Source organism: Amblyraja radiata, chromosome 3 (assembly GCF_010909765.2).
Source record: "Amblyraja radiata isolate CabotCenter1 chromosome 3, sAmbRad1.1.pri, whole genome shotgun sequence".
Classification (NCBI taxonomy): domain Eukaryota; kingdom Metazoa; phylum Chordata; class Chondrichthyes; order Rajiformes; family Rajidae; genus Amblyraja; species Amblyraja radiata.
The window spans coordinates 5,337,347-5,359,221 of NC_045958.1; the positions used below are offsets into that span (position 1 = coordinate 5,337,347).

At 41.7% G+C, this 21,875-nt stretch overlaps 1 protein-coding gene across 1 annotated transcript in view; it reads left to right on the top strand.

The window, feature by feature from the left end:
- The window catches only part of rasa1 (RAS p21 protein activator 1), a 94,896-nt gene that overhangs the window by 61,420 nt on the left and 11,601 nt on the right, over positions 1 to 21,875 (top strand). Inside the window, 11 exon segments of the mRNA XM_033017241.1 lie at positions 1,197 to 1,269; positions 1,271 to 1,351; positions 2,697 to 2,784; positions 3,284 to 3,364; positions 8,160 to 8,317; positions 10,849 to 10,925; positions 15,287 to 15,459; positions 16,013 to 16,172; positions 16,338 to 16,480; positions 17,845 to 17,960; positions 21,409 to 21,495. Coding sequence (XP_032873132.1) covers positions 1,197 to 1,269; positions 1,271 to 1,351; positions 2,697 to 2,784; positions 3,284 to 3,364; positions 8,160 to 8,317; positions 10,849 to 10,925; positions 15,287 to 15,459; positions 16,013 to 16,172; positions 16,338 to 16,480; positions 17,845 to 17,960; positions 21,409 to 21,495 — 1,237 coding nt within the window.

Below are 21,875 nucleotides of genomic sequence, written 5' to 3' on the forward strand. Positions count from 1 at the left end.
TACGACTGATGATATCTCGAGGTCACTGACCGTTAATATTTCTGCTTTTAGTCCTCATTGGATGAATGATTCTTGTATCTGTCGACAAGCAAGGACCAGGGTTACCTCCAGCATGACATTGCAGATCACTATACTCCCCATTTGTTTTTCATTTGCAGAACTCAAGCAATGTGACCTGCCCCCTGAAATGAAGTGTCTAGATATCTTTACCTCTCTATCGGCACCCCAATGTCTAAATCTCAGACTCTCATCAATTCTGAGCTTAACTTCCATTAGCTGAGGGTGGCATGGTGGCACAGAGTTAGATTTGCTGCCAATGACAATAAACTCTCTTGACTTGACTTAGTGCCAGGGACTCTGGTTCGATTCTGACCACAGGTGTTTGTATGGAGTTTGTATGTTTTCTCCATTAAGTTCCAATTTCCTCCCACACTCCAAAGATGTGCAGGTTTTAGGCTAAATGGCCTGGTATAATGTAAGTTGTCCCTAGTGTGTGTAGGATAGTGTTGATGTGGGGATCACTGGTCGGCACGGACTCGGTGGGCCGATGAATGGATTACAACGACTTCCATTAGCTTCCATGAAGTGTAACTGCAATTTGGCATCTGACCTGCCTGGTCTGTAATTTTATTTGCCTAATTGCAACTTACTTTCTCCTTACTTAACCATAGTCTCATTGCCAAAATCCACACTTAAATATTGTACTGCATGGATCACTGGATATTATGCAAAAATAGTGAATTTGTTCTTTGTTGTATATTCCTTGGAACTCTCTGTTCCTTTCACCCAATATACTGTTTCTTTTTAATGGAACATTTTGTTGGGAATTTGTGTACGTTTCCTTTCACTTGAGGATGGATAGATTATGGTGTGTGGTTTATGCTGAACCTGCAATCAACTTGTGGGTGGTAAATTTGATCAACAGATGTTTTCTTTGGAACATAAACTGATTGGTTCATCCTTGCTCAATCTAACTCAATTTGAGAACTTCATCTAATTCAGCTGTATGACACTGAATTTTAATGTGAAATATAATATTTCTCCTTTGTTTTATTTCTCTCTCTTAATGATTGGGTTGAATGAGACTCCATTGAGCTTAGTACCACCAGCTTATGAGATCCAGCTACATTGTGATACCAAACTAATGTTGAAATGTCACTTTAAAACTAAACACAAACCATGAATGTTTATTCCAGGCAAAAGTAAACGGTGGAAAAACTTGTACTTCATTTTGGAGGGGAATAACTCCCAGCTAATCTATTTTGAAAGTGAAAAGAGCAACAAAGCCAAAAGGATTAATTGACCTCAGTGTTTGCACTGTGTATGGAGTTCACGACAGTCTGTTTGGCAGGTGAATATTATTTATGAACTTGATCTTAAAAGCTCTATGCATGATGGGGGTTTTTTTTTACATTCCCTTTGCTTTGTCCATATCTATTGTAATTATCATGGGGAGCATTCTATGGTAGTTCCAATGGAAACTTCCTTTACATGTCTTTTGACAAACCTCTAAGCATGTCTTCTATATCAGATTGTGATTAAAAAATAATGAACAGTTGGCACCTTTTTATCTTGATTAATCTGCACAAACAAATGCTTCCTCTCACCATTTTACCCTGTTTTATCGAGTCATAGAGTGATACAGTGTGGAAATAGGCCCTATGGCCCACACTGTCCAACATGTCCCAGCTGCACTAGGCCCACCTGCCAGCATTTGGTCCATATCCATCCAAACCTGTCATCCATGTACCTGTCTAACTGCGTCTTAATTGTCGGGATAGTCCCTGCCTCAACTACCTCCTCTGGCAGCTTGTTCCATACTTCCACCACCCTTTAAAAATAAATTTCTGCATTGATTGCAAACATTTTACCACAGTGCAATACTTCATCTCTTCAGTAAGTAAGGAGTTGAAGTTGGATATTAAAATGTATAAGCATTTTGAGCCTGCAGATTTATTTTTACTCCCCCCCCCCCCTCCCCTCCCCCTCCCCCTCCCTCCCCATCCCCCTCCCCCTCCCCCTCCCCCCTCCCCCCCCCCCCCCCCCTCTTGTAAACCAGCATCTGCATTCCATCAGGGCCCCTGCAATTTATTTTCTAGCTTCCCACAATGTTCTTTGATGCATCTGATTAGGCCTGGGAGATTAGTATTTTCCTGATGGCCAGTTTTCTGCTTAAGCCTTTAATACAGGTGGTGGTGCATTGCTCAACCTCTCAAAATCAATGAAGTCCATCGTACCTGTTCTGTTTCTTTGAAAATACAATTGTGCTTGGTTTCCTCTTAATTTGGGGATGTTATAAAAGAAAATATAATCACCCTGGCAAAAAGTAATATATTAGATCTTTATTTTAATATATTTAAATAAAAACATTTTAATCCATTTTTTAACCTCTTTCAATTATATAGATGTCATCTTTTTTCTGGTAGAGGTACTTTATTCTGTTGTTTGTTGGTTCTCACTATTTCACAGCAGATAAACCTAGTGAAATAAGTTTATGAACTACCTTTAACTGCTATGCCAGTATTCTAAATTCAGTTTTTGAAAAACATTGTGGCAACTGAAGAAATATGCATCTATGGAGTATTGTTAAATATGTCATCATATTTTCTTTAAATTTGGTGGTATTTGCTTCCCAGTTGTGAGTATAAGCTTCACATTCATGGATTAATTTGGTTATTGTCATTTCTTTCCTGTAGGCCAAACTGTTTTCAAATCGTAGTGCAGCACTTTAGTGAAGACCAATATATCTTCTATTTTGCAACAGAAACTCCAGAACAAGCACAGGTAAAATGTTTGAATATTAAATTGCTTTAACTTTGTAACATCACAAAAGAGTATTAATAAACAAAGCTACAAAACTGTCATGCCTCCACTATGTATCTCAGAACTGTTCTGATTGAGCTCCTTTTGCTTCGGTTTCTCCCTGGTCGTTCTGTGAACATCAACAGCACCAAAACAATTGTGAACTTTGAATGAAGAATAAAATTAGAAATCTAGATTTTTAGCTGTTTGTGGAAAAGGCTCTTGTGGTCCAACTTGTCCACATTTATCAAGTTGCGCCACCTAAGCCAGTCCCATTACCCATGTTTGGCCTATATCTCTTTAAAACCTTGACTGTCCATGTCCAAATGTCTTTTTAATGTGTTATTGTATCTGCTTCAACTACTTCTAGCAGCTTGTTCCTATATCCTATGTAAAAAAATCTGCTCGATATTTGAATAAATGTTGATAATGTAGCCAGGGATGAGAGTGTAATGCACAATAAATTTGTTTTTCTTTGTAGGACTGGATGAAATTTCTGCAGGCATTTTGCAATAACTTGAAGAAACCTCTGGCACCAGCTTCCAATAAACGTCTTCGGCAGGTAAAAAGAAGAAATTATTTACATTGCTGCAAATTATGTCACACAAAGATCAATTTATAGTTCATAGGACTCTGCAAATGACCAAAATTGTTAGACGTTTGGGGACACAGTGATACAGCTGTAAGAGCCACTGCCTCACAGTGCCAGAGACCCCGGTGCCATCCCGACCTCTGGTGCTGTGTTTATGGAGTTTGCATGTTCTCCCTGTGCGTTTCCTCTCACATCCCAAAGACGTGAGTTTGTAGGTGAATTGGCCTCCAAATTGCCCCATGTGTGTAGGCATTGGACGAAAAGTGGAATACATAGAACTAGTGTGATCAGGTGATAGATGGTTGGCGTGGACGCAGTGGACCGAATCGCCCGAGTCCATGCTATATCTAAACTAAAAACTAAGCTAACAGAACACTCTGAAGTCCCATTTTTAAATGCACGATTAAAAATCCCTTGCCTAGCTTGTGATTACGCAATCATACACACGAGATCATTTCATCAACTTTGTTACCTCTGTAGAAACTGATAGAATTTTTCATTAAAAAAATTACCTTAATGACAAACTACAACACTTACGTTCTTGGTTTCCCAAACTTATTTGAACTGAGTAGGTGATAGGCTTTAGTTATCTGTGTGATTGTTAGCCCATTGTCATCAGCAGCAATAATTATTTATTTTGATTTGAACATTAAGCCCTTGGCTGCCAAATCTATTGATTAGATTGTCTTTTCAAGAAAGACAAGAAATGTACCTGAATGAATTCCCCCATTTTCCCTGTTATGCATTTTCTTCACTGCACTTCAAGGTCATTTGTGCATCAAGATTTCTTGCGTTGCCCACTATTATAAATGTTTGTGGATGCTAAGTGGATATTTCCTCAGTGGGGTAACTAGAACTATGGGGTATAATTTTAGAATGAAAGGTTGCCCATTAATATGGAGATGAGAAACTTCTGATATTCATGTTGGTTTGGAATTTTCTACGGTAGAGACTAGGTGTACAGTCCTCCAATACATTCTGACCGACAGTTTTTAATCTATAAAGAAAGCCGAGGTATTGGGAGAGCTAGGGAAAGAAGTGTAAAAGCTGAAATCCAGTCAGCACTGCTCTCATGTGGTGATGCAGGCTGAATGGTTAATGGCCTACTTTTCATATTTCTCTTGACCACTTACCCCTTAGCCTCTTAAAACTACTTTTATCTCTTTTTTTTTCTCTAGTTCTAATAAGTTAGCAACCTGAAATGTTAACTCCACAAATGCTGTCTGATCTACTCAGTATTTCTTGCATTTATTTGTATAGATTTCCATGATCAGTGAAACCTTTTCTTTTATCATTATTTGTATTCATCTGCCAACAAAATTGTTATTTTTTCATCAAACTCCAACACTGGATGTTTTAAATTAACTGTTTTTGAGCAAACTGATTTTCAAAAAAAAATATTGGAAGGCTTCTGAAACGCAAACAACTATTGAATGTGTTAAAATCTAAAGAAAAAAACAATTGAATTTGTCAAGCACAACTTGCCTTCAGATCAATACCTGTCATCATGTATTATTTTTTATATACCTACGTTGAAACAGTTGCCTTGCATTCATTTTTCTTTCTCTTGACTTGCATCCATGTCATCTCAAGCTATTGCATTTTAGTTAATTAAAAACTGCATTTAAAAAATAAACTCTTATTTGGTGGCTGACAAAGTTTTCCAAAACTATTGAAAAGTAGAGGTTAGCTGCAGATTTTAACCCTAAGTCTACCAACTATTAGCATCAGCAGGAAGGGGAGGAGGAAGCTATGAAAATTGGGCAATTGTTTGGGCAGCACAAAGAAGTATAGAGACACAAACTAGGATAGCTTTGTGGTGAAACAATGAACTGAAGATGGTAAGCTTACAACGCAATGGTATAAACATTGAAATCACCAATTTCAAGTCATATCCTCCTGTATTCCCCACCCCATCTTAATTAAGCCTCCACCAAATATCCTTTGATTTGTAAACAGTAATCTTGACGTTGGTTAGATCTGCTAGATATCTGGTTACTATTTTTTGCAGATTATGATGTATGTTGTCCCTGTATCTAAACTTTTATGGCATTCTTAAATTCCAATTTTGCTAAATTGAATGACTACTTGACTACTGAGGGCATTTGCATATTTTAAACATGGATACCAAGTTTACCTATTTGTAATGACTCATCTCTGGGGAGCTTAAAAAAAATCTGGAGAATGGCAGCAACCCAAAAAATGAAATTAAGGGTGAGAGATACTATGAGTAATGCTGGAAAGAACAATTAAGCGTTTCAAAGTCGGCATTATGTATTTCAAAATTGATGTTTTTTTCTAAGTGAAACACAGAGTACCATTTATAGATTATTTGAATTACTCAAAATTCAACCAGGTAGCCCCTGAAGTGATCGACCCTTGTATGGTGATTTGTTTTGCTTGTTGACACATGGATGTCAGTCTTCAAACCATGTTGGATTTTTTGTATTATCAGATGTAATTTAGTGACTTTCTTGCAAAGCTATCATGTCATTTATAGGCCAACCTGATCATACTGTTGTGAACAGCAAATACTCTTTAAAAGTGAGCTTGCACTATCATTTGCATAGGCTGCACCACAGCCTTTCTGGAGGCTATTAATTCTAAAATATAAAATCCCTAAAGTATCAAAGTATTCAAGGCAGAAAGCATTCTTACCGAAACCCACTATTTAATTGCGACCTCTGCAGAATTGGCTATGTAGTTATACTTTACCAGGGTAGCTGTCGCAGAGATCTGCATTTTTCCCCACAGGCTCGCATCCATACCTGATTACTCTGTTAGTTGCGTTCAAGGTCTCTTTTGCGCTCTGCTTGCATGCCACTGGATCATTTTGAGTAGCTGCTGCTCATCTGTGCTATATCTCAGTTTTCATATCGTCATTATGAAAAAGTGGAAAGCACAATATTGTTTAAATGGAGTGAGTCTACTGAATGTTACAGAATAATACAGAAGCACAGATTAATATGCAAGTACTTCCAGTAGATAAAGGGAAATCAAATAAAGGGACGGAGTATAATAATGAGAAACCTGTGCAACATTTCTTTGTTGAGGTCCTCCTTTGCGGTACCGCCTACAATTTTAGTTGTCATTGAGGGTCAACATTGCAACAGAGACCACTCATAGAAGGTTGTCTCAATTGATGGATGAAAAGGGTTTTTTTTTTTAGGAGGAATAGTTCAGAAGTTTGAGCTTATTGCATCATAGAAGTTTCCGGGGTTTTGAAAGGACTTGACGACGGGAATATACTTCCCCTGCTGAAGAAGAGTCGGCTTCAATAACTTTTCCTGTGGTACTGATGATGAGGCAGAACTGGCATGTGAATTTGCCAGGAATACCAGCATCACAAGGAATCTGCATTTATGTGGCCTGCCCTCGTGGCACTTCAGATTACTTTCAGAACCCAAAGCATTCGTGAAAGATTTTCACTCGATGTACAGCTTGAGGTCGAGCATGATAAACAACAAGTATCCTTGGATCTTGAATGACACCATCACATTTGCTAATCCATATGTGCGGGTTTAAACTAAATAGTGGGGGTGGGGGGGATTGACAAATAGGGAGTATAAAGATGGAGTTAAAGGGGAAGTGAGTACAGGAAAAGTTACAAATGAATCCCGAATTAATGGGAAGGAAAGTTCAAGAAGGGATGAGAGAGTAAGTCAGGATCAATAGGGACCGGAGTGAGAGGGGAGGTGAATACCGAAGTCAAAGTGCTGTATATGAATGCACAAAGTATAAGAAATAAAATGGATGAGCTTGAGGCTCAGTTAGAAATTGGCAAGTATGATGTTGTGGGAATTACAGAGACATGTCTGTAAGAGGACCAGGGCTGGGAACTGAATATTTAAGGGTATACATCCTATCGAAAGGACAGATAGGTGGGGGTGGGATAGCTCTGTTAGTGAGGAATGAAATTCATTCTCTTGCAAGGGATGACATTGAAACAGGAGATGTGGAGTCAGTATGGATAGAACTAAGGAATTGTAAGGGTAAAAATACCCTAATGGGACTTAACTACAGGCCCCATACAGTACCCTGGACATAGCGTGCAAGTTGAATCGAGAGTTAAAATTGGCATGTCGTAAATGTAATGCTACGGTTGTTATGGGAGATTTCAAGATGCAGGTAGACTGGGTAAATCAGATAGGTACTGGACCCCAAGAAAGGGAGTTTGTGGAGTGATGGATCCTGAGAGCAGCTTGTACTGGAGCCTACCAGGGAGAAGGCAATTCTGGATTTAGTGTTGTGTAACAAAGTGAATTTGATAAGGGTACTTGAGTTTAAGGAGCCATTAGGAGGTAGTGACCATAATATGAAATGTGAATCTAATATGAAAATATGAACTAGATAGCATATTTCCTTATGACATTCAGCCTCTTCAGTTTCCACTAGTTCTCGGAGCAATCTCATCAATCCTATTTCCCTTCATTTGTTTCTCTGTTCTCTCTCATACATGCATCACATCACTAACTATCCTAACACCAACAAACGGGATACTTCAGTGGCTTTTAAACAAGCCTACTAGTACATCTCTGACATGCGAGGAAAGCTGGATCACTAGGGAAAATCTGTGCAAACTCCATGTAGACGGGATCAAATCTGGGTTGTTGGAGCTGTGGGACAGGAGTATTATCTCCTGCCACCTCTGTGCCATCCTTAATTATACAGTAAATAGAAGCTATTATATGTATTTAAATTATTTTCCCATGTTGTAATGCAATATTATTGCTAATTTAATAGACGTATTGTCTTTCTCCTTTAGGTCAGTAGTCTGGTTTTGTATGTGGAAGAAGCCCATAAACTACCAGTGAAATATTTCACACACCCTTACTGTAACATCTACCTAAACAGCATCCAGGTAGCAAAAACTCATGCCAGGGAAGGCCAGAATCCTGTATGGACTGAAGAATTCATTTTTGAGTAAGTCCCATCCTTAAAAGTAGTGGAAAAACAAACAAAATTTGTCATCAGATTATTTTAGCTTAATCAGAGAGTAATAATACTAATGTTGAAAAATGCATTTCTTCATTTTACAATTAAACTTAAATCTGTTCTCTTTTGCCTATTTCTGCTTTATAAATTGAATACTGTTATTTTACCCAAGTTAGCAACATACTGCAGCTCTAGCTAATAAGTGCATGTCTGCATAATATCATAAAAAACACATAATGTAGAACATAATGTAGCAGAGTTCTTAAGCAGTTTATTTATTCATGTGTTTTGTAGTCAATGCCTACTATGTTGGAACCCCCCTCGTGGCCCTCCGGCTTTAGAACTCTTCATCCAAAACTGCCGTCGCGACATCAACCGCCTCAACTTCTCCACTCCCCTGTCTCACTCCAATCTCTCCCCCCCCATGAACGTACTGCCATCGACTCACTCCGCAACAACCCAGATTGGGTTATCAAACCCGCTGACAAGGGAGGTGCCGTGGCGCACCGATCTCTACAAAGCTGAGGCCACGCGCCAACTCTCGGACACCTCCTCCTACCTACCCCTAGACCATGACCCCACTGACGAGCACCAGGCCACCATCTCCAGCACCATCACCGACTTCATCAACTCCCACGCCCTGCCCGACCAAGCCTCCAACCTTATCGTTCCTCAGCCCCGCACGGCCCGATTTTACCTTCTCCCCAAAATCCACAAACCTGACTGTCCGTGCAGACCCATTGTCTCTGCCTGTTCGTGCCCCCCGAACTCATTTCCAAATACCTTGACTCCATCCTATCCCCCTTGGTTAAATCCCTCCCTACCTATGTTCAAGGCACCTTAGACACTCTCCGTCGTCTCCGCGCATTCCATTCTCTAGGCCCACATCCTCTTATCTTCACCATGGACGTCCAGTCACTCTACACCTCCATACCCCACCAGGATGGTCTCAAAGCCCTATGGTTCTTCCTCGACCAGAGAAGCAACACATACCCGGCTACTGACACTCTCCTCCGCCTAGCGGAGAGATGTTCCTTACACTCAATAACTTCTCGTTTGACTCCTCCCATATCCTCCAATTACAAGGCGTAGCTATGGGCACACGCATGGGCCCCAGCTACGCCTGCCTCTTTGTCGGTTACGTCGAACAATCTTTGTTCAATACATACCATGGCCCCATCCCCGAACTCTACCTCCGCTACATCGATGATTGCTTTGGTGCCACCTCCTGCACCCACACACAACTGACTGACTTCATCCACTTAACCACTAACTTCCATCCGGCACTCAAATACACCTGGACCATTTCCGACATTTCCCTACCATACCTTGACCTCACTATCTCCATTGCAGGTGATAGACTTCTGACCGACATCCACTATAAACATACTGACTCCCATGGCTATCTGGACTACACTTCTTCCCACCCTGCTTCCTGTAAGGACTCCATCCCCTACTCCCAATTCCTCCGTCTACGCCGCATCTGCTCCCAGGATGAGGCGTTCCACACCAGGGCATCTGAAATGTCCTCATTCTTCAGGGAACGGGAGTTCCCCATCTCTACCATAGATGAGGCTCGCACCAGGGTCTCTTCCATACCCCGCAACACTGCGCTCTCTCCCCATCCCCCCCACTCGCAACAAGGGCAGAGTCCCCCTAGTCCTCACCTTTCACCCCACCAGCCGTGACATACAACAAGTAATCCTCCGTCAGTTTCGCCACCTCCAAGGTGACCCCACCAGTCGCCACACCTTCCCATCTCCCCCCATGTCTGCCTTCCGCAAAGACCGCTCCCTCCGTAACTCCCTTGTCAATTCTTCCCTTCCCTCCCGTACCACCCCCTCCCCGGGCACTTTTTCTTGCAACCGCAAGAGATGCAACACTTGTCCCTTTACCTCCCCCCCTCGACTCCATTCAAGGACCCAAGCAGGCGTTCCAGGTGCGACAGAGGTTTACCTGCATCTCCTCCAACCTCATTTATTGCATCCGCTGCTCTAGATGCCAGCAGATTATATCGGTAAGACCAAGCGGAGGTTGGGCGATCGTTTCGCCGAACACCTCCGCTCGGTCCGCAATAACCAACCTGACCTCCCGGTGGCTCAGCACTTCAACTCCCCCTCCCACTCCGTATCCGACCTCTCTGTCCTGGGTCTCCTCCATGGCCAGAGCGAGCAACACCGGAAATTGGAGGAACAGCACCTCATATTCCGCTTGGGGAGTCTGCATCCTGGGGGCATGAACATTGAATTCTCCCAATTTTGTTAGTCCTTGCTGTCTCCTCTCTTCCTCAGCCCTCCTGCTGAATCCTCCCATCCCTCTAGCCTTCGGGCTCCTCTTCCTTTTTCCTTTCTTCTCCCCGCCCCCCCACCCCCCATCAGTCTGAAGAAGGGTTTCGGCCCGAAACGTTGCCTATTTCCTTCGCTCCATAGAAGCAAAGCAAGAATGTCATTGTCCTATCAGGGACACAATAAACTCACTTGAACTTGAACTTGAAATTCTTTATATCTTTATTTCCCCAGTGATCTTTCATCAGATATAAAAGTATTTGAAATTAGTCTCAGTAACAGGACGAAGAAGAGCAAGGATCCTGATATCTGTAAGTGTATTTGACTGTTAAGTTTTAGGATTTATTTTTCTTATAAGAAAGATCCTTGCTTGGTTTTTAATTCTGTATTTTTTTTGTTACAGTATGTGTTTCTCTGCCATAATTTAGCAGTTTCAGAATCTAAATTCTGTATTTAATCAGAAAGATTCTGTATTTAACACAGTAAGATAGAGCTATTCAAAAATTTTGCTTGACTTTGCTAGCTACTTTTGATCTCAAGTTATTCTAGACTGCAGAATGCTATTGATGAAACTAGTCGCAGGGGAGAGTTATCAGTCATGCGTTCAAGTAGCACAGTCAGGCCTTTCCTATGTACTGAATCCACACTGTCCATCAAAGGATCCATTTACACTAATTTTACATCAATCCCATTATATTCGAGTCACGGAATGGTCTTGGTCACCTCTGCGGTCGGAAAATGTTTCTTATCCTCTCTATCCATACATAAACAAAGTTATAAATTATACAGCACGGAAATAGGCCCTTCGGCTCAATTTGTCGATACTGACCAAGTTGACTAACCAAGCTAGTCACACTTGCTTGCGCTGGCCCATATCCAGCCCCGATCACCATTTCCATTTGCAGCTCATTCCTTATATGACCATCCTCAATGGACAAATTCCTTTTTAGAATTCCCTCAGGATCCTTTTTAAATCTTTCACCTCACCTTAAACCTTCACCCTCTAGTTTTAGATTGCCATACCCTTCAGAAAAGACTGTGGCTATTCACCTTACCTATGCCCCTCATGATTTGATATACCTCAACGGTGGCGGAGAATTCCACAGAATCACAACTCTCTGGGTGAAGAAGTTTTTCCTCATCTCAGTCCTAAATGGCCTACCCCTTATTCTTAAACTGAACCCTGGTTCTGGACTCCCCCAACATTGGGAACATTTTTCCTGCATCTAGCCTGCCAATCCTTTAAGAATTTTATGTTTCTATAAGATCCCCTCTCTTCTAAATTCCGGTGAATACAAGCCCAGTCGACCCATTCTTTCAGCATATGTCAGTCATCCCGGGAATTAACCTGGTGAACCTACACTGCACTCCCTCGATAGCAATATTGTCCTTCCTCAAAATAGGAGACCAAAATTGCACACAATACTCCAGGTACGGTCTTACCAGGGCCCTGTACAACTGCAGTCTGACCTCCTTGCTCCTAAACTCAAATCCTCTCGCAATGAAGGCCAATATGCCATTAGCTTTCTTCACTGCCTGCTGTACCTGCATGCTTACTTTCAGTGATTGATGTACAAGCTCACCCAGGTCTCGTTGCACCTCCCCTTTTCCTAATCTGCCACCATTCAGATAATAATCTGCCTTCCTATTCTTGCCATCAAAGTGAATAACCTCACATTTATCCACATTGTACTACATCTGCCATGCATCTGCCCACTCACCCAACCTATCCATCACCCTGCAGCCTCATAGCATCCTCCTCGCAGCTCACACTGCCACCTCAGCTTTGTTTCATCCACAAACTTGGAGATGTTACATTTAATTCCCTCGTCTAAATCGTTAATATATATTTTTTATTACTGGGGTCCCAGCACCGAGCCTTGCGAAACCCCACTAGTCACAGTCTACTATTCTGAAAAAGACCTGTTAATTCCTACTCTTTACTTCCTGTCTGCCAACCAGTTCTCTATCCATGTCAATACCCTACCCCCAATACTGTGTGCTCTAATTTTGCACTCTAATCTCTTATGTGGGACCTTGACAAAGCTTAAATCTCAATCATGCCCCCTCTTAATCTCTTCCACTCCGGAGAAAACAGACCTATCTTCTGCAGTCCCTCCTCATAACTTAACTGCTTCATCTCAGGTGACAGACTGGTGAATCTCCTTGATACTAATTCCAGCACCATCACATTCTTCCTATTCTTGGTGATCTGACCAAGGTTTTATTAAGTGCTCAGATTAATTCATTTTATTTTTCAATCATAGAAATCATAAGAGGAATAGATCGGGTAGACACACAGAATCTCTCACCCAGAGAAGGGGAATCGATTGATACAAATACATCGATAGATGCTCCTGAACACATCATCAGTGGTGTAACCTAGGGTCATTGGGTGTTTCGGGTCTTTCAACATCAGACACCCTCACCCAGGCGACCCAGCCGTGGTTGATCAGACCACGACTTGTGTTCAGGTGGCATTTGCTCCTCCCCATGGACCTCCTCTCCTGATCCAGAGCCATCTCGAGGCCTTCTCCGCTGTCTCTGTGGTGTTCTTGATGGCCCTTCTCCTTGCCACTCCGTTGATGCCCAGTGCACTCAAGGCTTTGTAGAGCGATTGCCCTGCAAAACCTCTGCAGCCAACCTCGATGGGCATACACCTTGACTTCCAGCCCTGCTTGCGGCAGTCTATGACCAGTTCTTCATATTTGGCCATCTTCCTCTCGTGGGCCTCCTCCAGACGGTCCTCCCACGGCACTGTCAGTTCCAACAAGACGATGTTTTTGGTCGCCTCTGAGACCAGGAGGATATCTGGCCTCAGGGTGGTCGTGGCAATGTGCTGTGGGAACTTCAGCTGTTTCACCAGGTCTACGGAAAGCTGCCAGTCCTGCGCAGTCGCCAGGATTCCTGATGGACCAGATGGCATAGTTTTGAGGTGAAAGGTGAAAGATTTTATAGGAATCTGAGTGGCAGCTTTTTCACACATGGGGTGTATGGATGAGCGACCAGAGGAGGTAGTTAAGACAGGGACTCTTGCAGCATTTAAGAAGCAATTAGGCAGGAATATGGATAGGATGTTTAACAGGCTGTGGGCCTAGTTCTGAGCCTGGAACTCTGGTAAGGCAAGGTTCCAGCCCGCTGGTGGGTGGTGGAGTGACGATGGTCGGCGGAGTCGCTGGTGAAGGCCTGCAGGGGGGGGGGGGGGGGGGGGGGGGGGGGGGGCTAGTAAAGAAACGGGTCGGCGGTAGTAGCATTGGTGGTCCCGGGGAGACGGTGAGAGTCGGTGGCAGTTTTTGGTGGTCCAGGCCTGGGATCAGCCAGGAAGGTGGTGAGGGTCAGAGAGGCTGTGGATGTTGGTGCTGCTCCTCCTGACGGCAATCACTGCCTCGCGGTAGTCAGGCAAGCGGCGTGGTCCAACAGTGGAGCCACGCTTTTCATTCATTCTCTCCAGAGATGCTGCCTGTCCCGCTGAGTTACCCCAGCTTTTCGTGTCTTATCTTCGGTACGTGGATAGGACAGGTTTAGAGGGATATGGGCCAAACAAAGCCAAGTGGGTCCAGTGTAGATGGGACATAATGTTTGGTGTGGCCAAGTTGGGCCCAAGGGCCTGTTTCCACACTGACTCTATGACTAACTCCTCGCTGAAATATTGGGTCAGATCATCCAAAATCTAACCTATTGCCTAATCATGTCTTTGCATCTGCATTAAACTGATGCAGATACCAAGGGCCAGCTGAGCTGGCTGCTAGTGATATCTGAAAGTCCTTCTGTTAAGTGAAGATACCATGAGGAAATTCATCATTGGTGGCATGTTAAAGCAATACCTATGTCTTTACACAACCTCAATGACCTTTTGACAGCTTGTTGCTGTCAATGTATCTGATAATCCAAAACATTTAAACAGCCATTGAAATAAGCTTATCTTTAGTTTCAATATATTTTATTATAAAATATATATATATATAATTGATGCCTTTCAATTACAAAATGACTGAGAGAAAATAAGTAGGTTATTTACCTTGCACTTTATATTGCGACCGTTGAAATGAATGGAGTTGTATTAATTGCACCAACTGTGTGGCAATGCCACAGTGGAGATGGGGGTCATATGTACAAGCATCTGATCTACTGCTTGTCTGATTTATTTTATTTATGGTATGGTGAATAAGAGATGAGCACAATCTGGTAGTTAAGGCAGGTACTATGACAGCATTTAAACAACACTTGGAAAGATATATGGTTATGGAAGGTTTACAGGAATATGGGTCAAATGCGGCAAATGGGGCATCTAGCTTAGATGGGGCATCTTGGATGGTATGGAGTTGGGCCGCAGACCCTGTTTCTGTGCTGTTAATCTGTCATTCTTCCCCTTTGCCCAACTCACAAAGTTTTTGCAGCATTAGCAGGGATAGTGTTGCAGTCAAGTAAATCTCAGCAAATATATTTTGTTAACAGAATTTGGAGTTTGAAACTTTCTTTGTGAACGTAGCGTAGAAAGCGTAGAAAATCAAATTTTAGTGAGGGGTAAGTAGAAAAATATAGTCTCTATGATAATCTGACCAATGTTTTATAAAACAGTAAGTTGATGTTGTAAGATGCTTTGTATTGATTATTCTTAATTTAAAATCATGAAAATGTAGTATTTTAAGTGAACTAACAATTTGTTTTTCAGTATTTATGCGCTGCCAGCTGAGTAGGTTACAGAAAGGTCAGTTAATCGATGAATGGTTCCCTCTCAGTTCACATTTTCCACTAAAAGGAATTGAGCCGGGATCGCTACGTGTAAGAGCACGATATTCATTGGAAAAAATAATGCCAGAAGAGGAATACAGTGAGTTCAAAGAGGTATTTTTTTTGTTGTTTCCAGCACTTTGCATGTGCATCATCTATATAAAATATTGGAAAATAACAGTATTTTCAAAATGCCTTAACATGTGCTCTGCACGTGACATTTACATTTCCAAATTATGGTATTTGTGTTCTGCTAGCCAACACACTTTCCCCTCTTCATTTGCTGTTCCGTGGAAACGCCATTCCTTTTCACAGCTACCACTTTAAACATATGAATTCTATTACCACGGGACAATGAATCACCTGGGTAGTTAAATTCACATAGAAAAAGAGACATTTTTATATTCTGCAGCTTTAGGTATTTAAGCCTAATGGACTTCAATCCTGCAATATTTGATTAATGCCAGATTCTGGTTCTACACTTGATCCATAATATAAATTGTCACATCAAACACGTTAAATTTACTTAATTTACATTTAATTCCATGGTATTTTAAAGTCTATTTAAACCCAACAAAATATTGGAATTATTTGTAAGAATCTCCATTAAAATAAATTATATGCTATGTTGCATCTTATTTAATTTCTCATATTTCATTTCTTTTAGATTATTCTTCAGAAAGAATTTCATGTGATATATGCACTGTCACATGTGTGTGGCCAAGACCGTACATTACTTGCAAGCATTCTGCTCAGAATTTTTCGGCATGAGAAACTTGAATCGCTATTATTACGGATACTAAACGACAGGGAAATTAGCATGGAAGGTAGGTCTATTTATACGCAAGACATCGACTTATTCATTATTGGTTTATTATTTGATTTGAAGCATGGTTATGTTCTCTTCCTCGTACTAAAGTGTGTTTTCTAATTTTGGAGTTGGTGTAATTGGCACTTTTACGAATCTAACACTCATTATTATTTTACCCTAGATGAATCTACCACACTCTTCCGTGCCACAACTTTGTCAAGCACACTTATGGAACAATACATGAAATCAACAGCAACACAATTTATCCATCATGCTCTGAAAGAAACTATTTTAAAGATAATGGAAAGTAAACAATCATGTGAGGTACAGTGTTCAAAAGGGAACTGCAGATGCTGGAATATCGAAGGTACACAAAATTGCTGGGGAAACTCAGCGGGTGCAGCAGCATCTATGGAGCGAAGGAAATAGGCGACGTTTCGGGCCGAAACCCTTCTTCAGACTAAGGGTTTCGGCCCGAAACGTCGCCTATTTCCTTCGCTCCATAGATGCTGCTGCACCCGCTGAGTTTCCCCAGCAATTTTGTGTACCATGTGAGGTACAGTACTAGATACAGTAGGCCAATTTACTTTGGACACAAATAAGTTTATTTGTAGTATACATAATAGCGACGAGAAGCATGTTCAACTTTGTGTCAACACTAAAGTTGTTGTATATATCCTGAGTTAAGGCCCAACAACTTTGAGGGAGTTTGCACAAGAGGCTCTAGTGGATGAATTATCTGCTCTTTTCCATGCTGCCTCTTTCCAATGCATGCACTATGAAATACAATTGCGGTTCAATTAAACTATATAAGATGAATCTGGGAAAGACCTTAATATCCTGATCACTTTCTGGCATTGATTGATTCATATGATTCATTGATTCATATGTTTGGGTGGTGCAACCATTGTTATAGTCACCATCTAAGCTTTGAAAGATGACAAAGGAGAGTAATTAGATATTGAACTGTTTGACTGCTTTAAGTTCAGCCTAAGTAATGAAACTATTTGGGCCTGGACAAGAGTTGAATGGGAATTACCTGGTCTAGAAGTGAACTAAAAATATCCAGATATGAATGCATTCTTTGCAAGTTCTCTGCCACATAAGGCAATGGAGGCCATTTCAAGAGAGTTTAGATATAGCACTTGCGGGGAATGGAATCAAGGGATATGGGGAGGAAGCAGGAACGGGTTACTGATTTAGGATGATCAGCCATGATCATATTGAATGGCGGTGCTGGCGAAGGGCCAAATAGCCTACTCCTGCACCTATTTTCTATGTGTCTATTTGATCCTTTCGTGGCTTTTTGGGTTTTTATCAATAATAATCAGAGATTGAAAATTTCCAATACCTTCCTTCAGTGACCAACTCATCAAAAGAATTTGATTTAAATCAAAATGTTTAGAACCTCGTACTGGATTGGAATGGGACTTAATGTCAGCATAATTGAGAAATAGAGCAAATGAAGCTTGATTTCAATCCAAGATCTTCATATCAAATTCCTGTGTACAAATCAAATTAAAGGGGATATAAATGATTATTTTACACTGTTTCAAAATGTTTTTGACATTGTAACAATTATACTTTCTTCTATGCATTTACAGACAAAAATAAATAAATTGAGACCATCTTATATTTCCCAATAGCTTGTATATTGTTACATAAATGGAAACCTATCTGTTTTTCAGCTGAATCCTTCTAAACTTGAAAAAAATGAAGATGTAAACACTAATTTGGCACACCTATTGGGTCTCCTATCAGAATTGGTGGAAAAAATTTTCATGGCTGCAGAAGAACTGCCTCAGTAAGTAACAAAATTGTATCTATACATAAAGGACAGGGAAATTAATATTGCAGATTTGTGTTATTCTGTTGCAACAAACCAGAAAGGGAAGGAAAAAATGATAAGGCAAGTAAATAAATATAATGTGGCCATTTGAGTGTGTCAGTGAAAACAAAATTGTAACTTAATAGATTTTTCTCATATCTGGTTAGAATTCAGAAAATGCTTTATGTACAAAGCTATTTTCTTGCAGTCCTGCCCAAACCCAGTCCCCATTGACAGTGCCCCTGTTGCTATCACCTCACAACTGAGAAGATATCTGCTCATGGTGGTATTCCCCTACAGTGACCATAGCAAACTACTGTTATTTTCATCATGTGTCTATCTTGGATATTGTAAGCAAATCAACAATAATAATAATAATAATAATGGATGGGATTTATATAGCGCCTTTCTAATACTCAAGGCGCTTTACATCGCATTATTCATTCACTCCTCAGTCACACTCGGTGGTGGTAAGCTACTTCTGTAGCCACAGCTGCCCTGGGGCAGACTGACGGAAGCGTGGCTGCCAATCTGACCACCACCAATCACTCACACACATTCACAAACAGGCAAAGGTGGGTGAAGTGTCTCGCCCAAGGACACAACGACAGTATGCACTCCAAGCGGGATTCGAACCGGCTACCTTCCGGTTGCCAGCCGAACACTTAGCCCATTGTGCCATCTGTCGTCCCAACAATCATCCTGCACAGCATTTCTATCCAGAATGAAACATTGGAATTAATTATCTAATTGTAAATACTGTATTGATTTCCTGGCTCAATCTAGGAAAATAACACTTACCCCTCAAAAGGTGGCAGTAATTTTTACCTTGGCACTATCCAAGAAATCTAATTTCGAGTGGTACTTGAGACTTTCATACAATCTGTTTCCTGTTTGTCTTACTGACCATGCAGATGCCCATTTTGAGTTTTATCAGGGCTGCTTTCTTCAGACATCATCAAAGCCTTGATGCAAACCAAAGAGCTGAATTTCAGAAATGTGGTGAAAATGATTGTCCTTGACATCAAGACAGCATTTGAACACATGTGGTTTCAAGGAACAGTTGTAAATGTCAATAGACTTCAAGGAGTAAAACATATTACCGTGGTTGGAATCGTAGTTTGCAAGAAAGAAAATCGTTATGTTGCTTAAGATGAATCATCATCGCCCTAGGATATCACTGTAGGAGTTGGTCACAGTCCTAGGCGCTATCATTTTAGCTGATCCTCAGTGACCTTACTTCAGTCATGAGGTGAGAATATTCCCTTGTGAATGCACAATGTTCAATCCCATTTGCAGCTCCTCAACAAATGAAACAAATCATGCTTTCATGCAGCAAGATCTAGACAATATTCGAGTTTGGACTGATCAGCGGCAAGTAATATTTGAATTGAATTCCTTTATTGTCATTCAGACCTTATGGTCTGAATGAAATTTCGTGCCTGCAGTCATACATACAATCATACAATAATAAACAACACTAAACACAAATCAACATCCACCACAGTGTATCCTCCAAGCACCTCCTCACTGTGGTGGAGGCAAAAATCTTAGGGCTGCAGTCTCTTCCCTCCTCTTCTCCCTCTGCGCTGAGGCGATTCCGCACCGGGCGATGGCACAAACAGTCCCGCGGCTCACCGAACCCCGCAAACGGGCCGGCTCAAACACCGCGGCCCGGGGTGGTCGAAGTTGCCGCCCTCCAGTCCAGCGGACGCAGCCGCTGGCCCGCGGCTGAACCCCGGACTCAGGTCATAGCCGCCAGAACGCCGTCCCAGCCACCGGAGCACCGTTCCAGCCCCGAGCCGGATCGCCCTCACGTGAGTGCCGTTGCTCCCTCGGGCTGGGCCGCTCCGACGGGAGTGCCGCTCCGACGGGAGCGCCATTCCACCCTCGAGCTGGGCCACTCCGACGGGAGCGCCACAGCCCCTCACGGGAGAGTCTCAGCCCCTCGCCAGGCCGCCCTCACGGGAGCGTCACAGCCCCTCACGGGAGCGCCGTTCCAGCCCCGAGCCGGGCCGCCCTCACGGGAGCGAGCCCAGGGCGAGTCCTGACTGGCTGCCTCCGGAGTCTCGAGGTCGCCAGCTCCGCCATTAGGCCTCAGCACAGACGGAGGCAGAGAAGGGGGATACGACAAAAAAGTCGCATTCCCCCGAAGGGAGAGACAGCAGGCCCCGTTTCAACCCCCCACCCCCCCACATAAACACAACCTAAAAACCAAAAACTTAACTAGACAAAACGAAAAAAAACAACACAAAAAAGTAAAGACAAACGGACTGCAGGCGAGCCGCAGCCGTTCACCAGCACCGACACAATTAAATGGGCGTTCAATGGTCTCCTAGCATCATTATCCCGGGGGAAAATGTTAAATCAGAAATTCAACTGATAAATATACATGGTGGCCTTATCATAAGCAAAGGCTGGCCTCCAGGTGTCTGTCCTCTTCATCCCACAGCGACTTTGCATGTTGTAGCAGACATAAGACAGGAGTGCAATAGAATGTAGTCCACTTGCTTAAATGAGTGCTGCTTTCCAATTGTTCTGCCTGACATGCTAAGTATCCCTGGCATTATTCTGTCATCTGCAAAAATATGCATTACCAACTCCCATCAGCCAAAGTCTATAATTATTACATTTATTTCATCCCACAGCCAGCTCACTGTCATTGCTGTGATACCCACAAATGTTGAAGCACAGAAAATCCTGAATGCATTTAAGCCATTGGACATCTGTGCAGCAAATCAACAAATAAGCATTTTATGCTTAACCAGTCAAAGTTTCACAATTTATGTTCCTGAGGAAGATGGAATGTACTGCAAGGTTATCTTGATTACCTATATTGTCCCTTTCATTTACTGCTTCTGGACTGAAGAAAATATATCACTTGAGATGAATCTTCCTATTTTGTATGGGACAGTTGGGCAGAAAGAGATATTATATTCAGGACGTCTAGCTTCATAGTTGTACCGTGCAGAAGATGAGAGCTTTTGGCTGCCAGTAGATCCATAACAACCTTGTTGCCCATCTACACTTACCCAATGTTTCCACACTGCCTTTATCTTTTAATCTTGCCTATATATCATTTGAACATATTTTTTCTGTGATTCATTTTGTGATTTTTCTTATGCTAACTCCTCTGGCATATTGTTGCCTGGATAATTTAATCAATATTTGATATTTCTTTCATATGACTTTATATTTCAGGTTATATGATGATGCAATGCGATCTATTTGAAGTGAAGCACTCATGTTATGATTCTCAAATTAAGCATCCAAATAAATTTCTCAACCTCTCTGTGCAATAATGTGCAATAATACATTCCAAAATGATAAAGTAATAGAACATTGCATAGTTAAGTATTTAATTATTATTACAAAAAGATTCTTCAATGAATTATTGATAAATTATTGTAATTCATTTTAACAGGGCTTTAAGGTTTATTTATGGATGTTTACAAAAATCTGTCCAGCAGAAATGGCCAAAAAATCCCACAATGAGAACCAGAGTTGTAAGGTAAAATATTTTTTGAACTTTGTGATTCGCCAATTCAATTAGCTATTTTGCACTACAGCTTTTCATTCGGACATGTTAAAAATTAAACTATTAAGTGTATCTTGCTCAGGGCAAGAGTTTAAAGAACTGCAATAATTGTGTCAGGTGTCATTAGTAGGCATATCAAAGAGTTAACTACGCTATGACTTTGGAAGCCACTTTTGTTCTGGTGAAGAGCAGTTACAGGCCTCCTGGCTTGGACCGGAATTATCCATTGGATCAAGTTGATACCCACAAATGCTTGAGCCTATGCTGTTAGAGACAAAAACTATATTGAATCACTAAATAAAATGTTCCTCAGAGCGCATCTCTGAAGAACTGTAGATTTCCAGAGTCAGCGA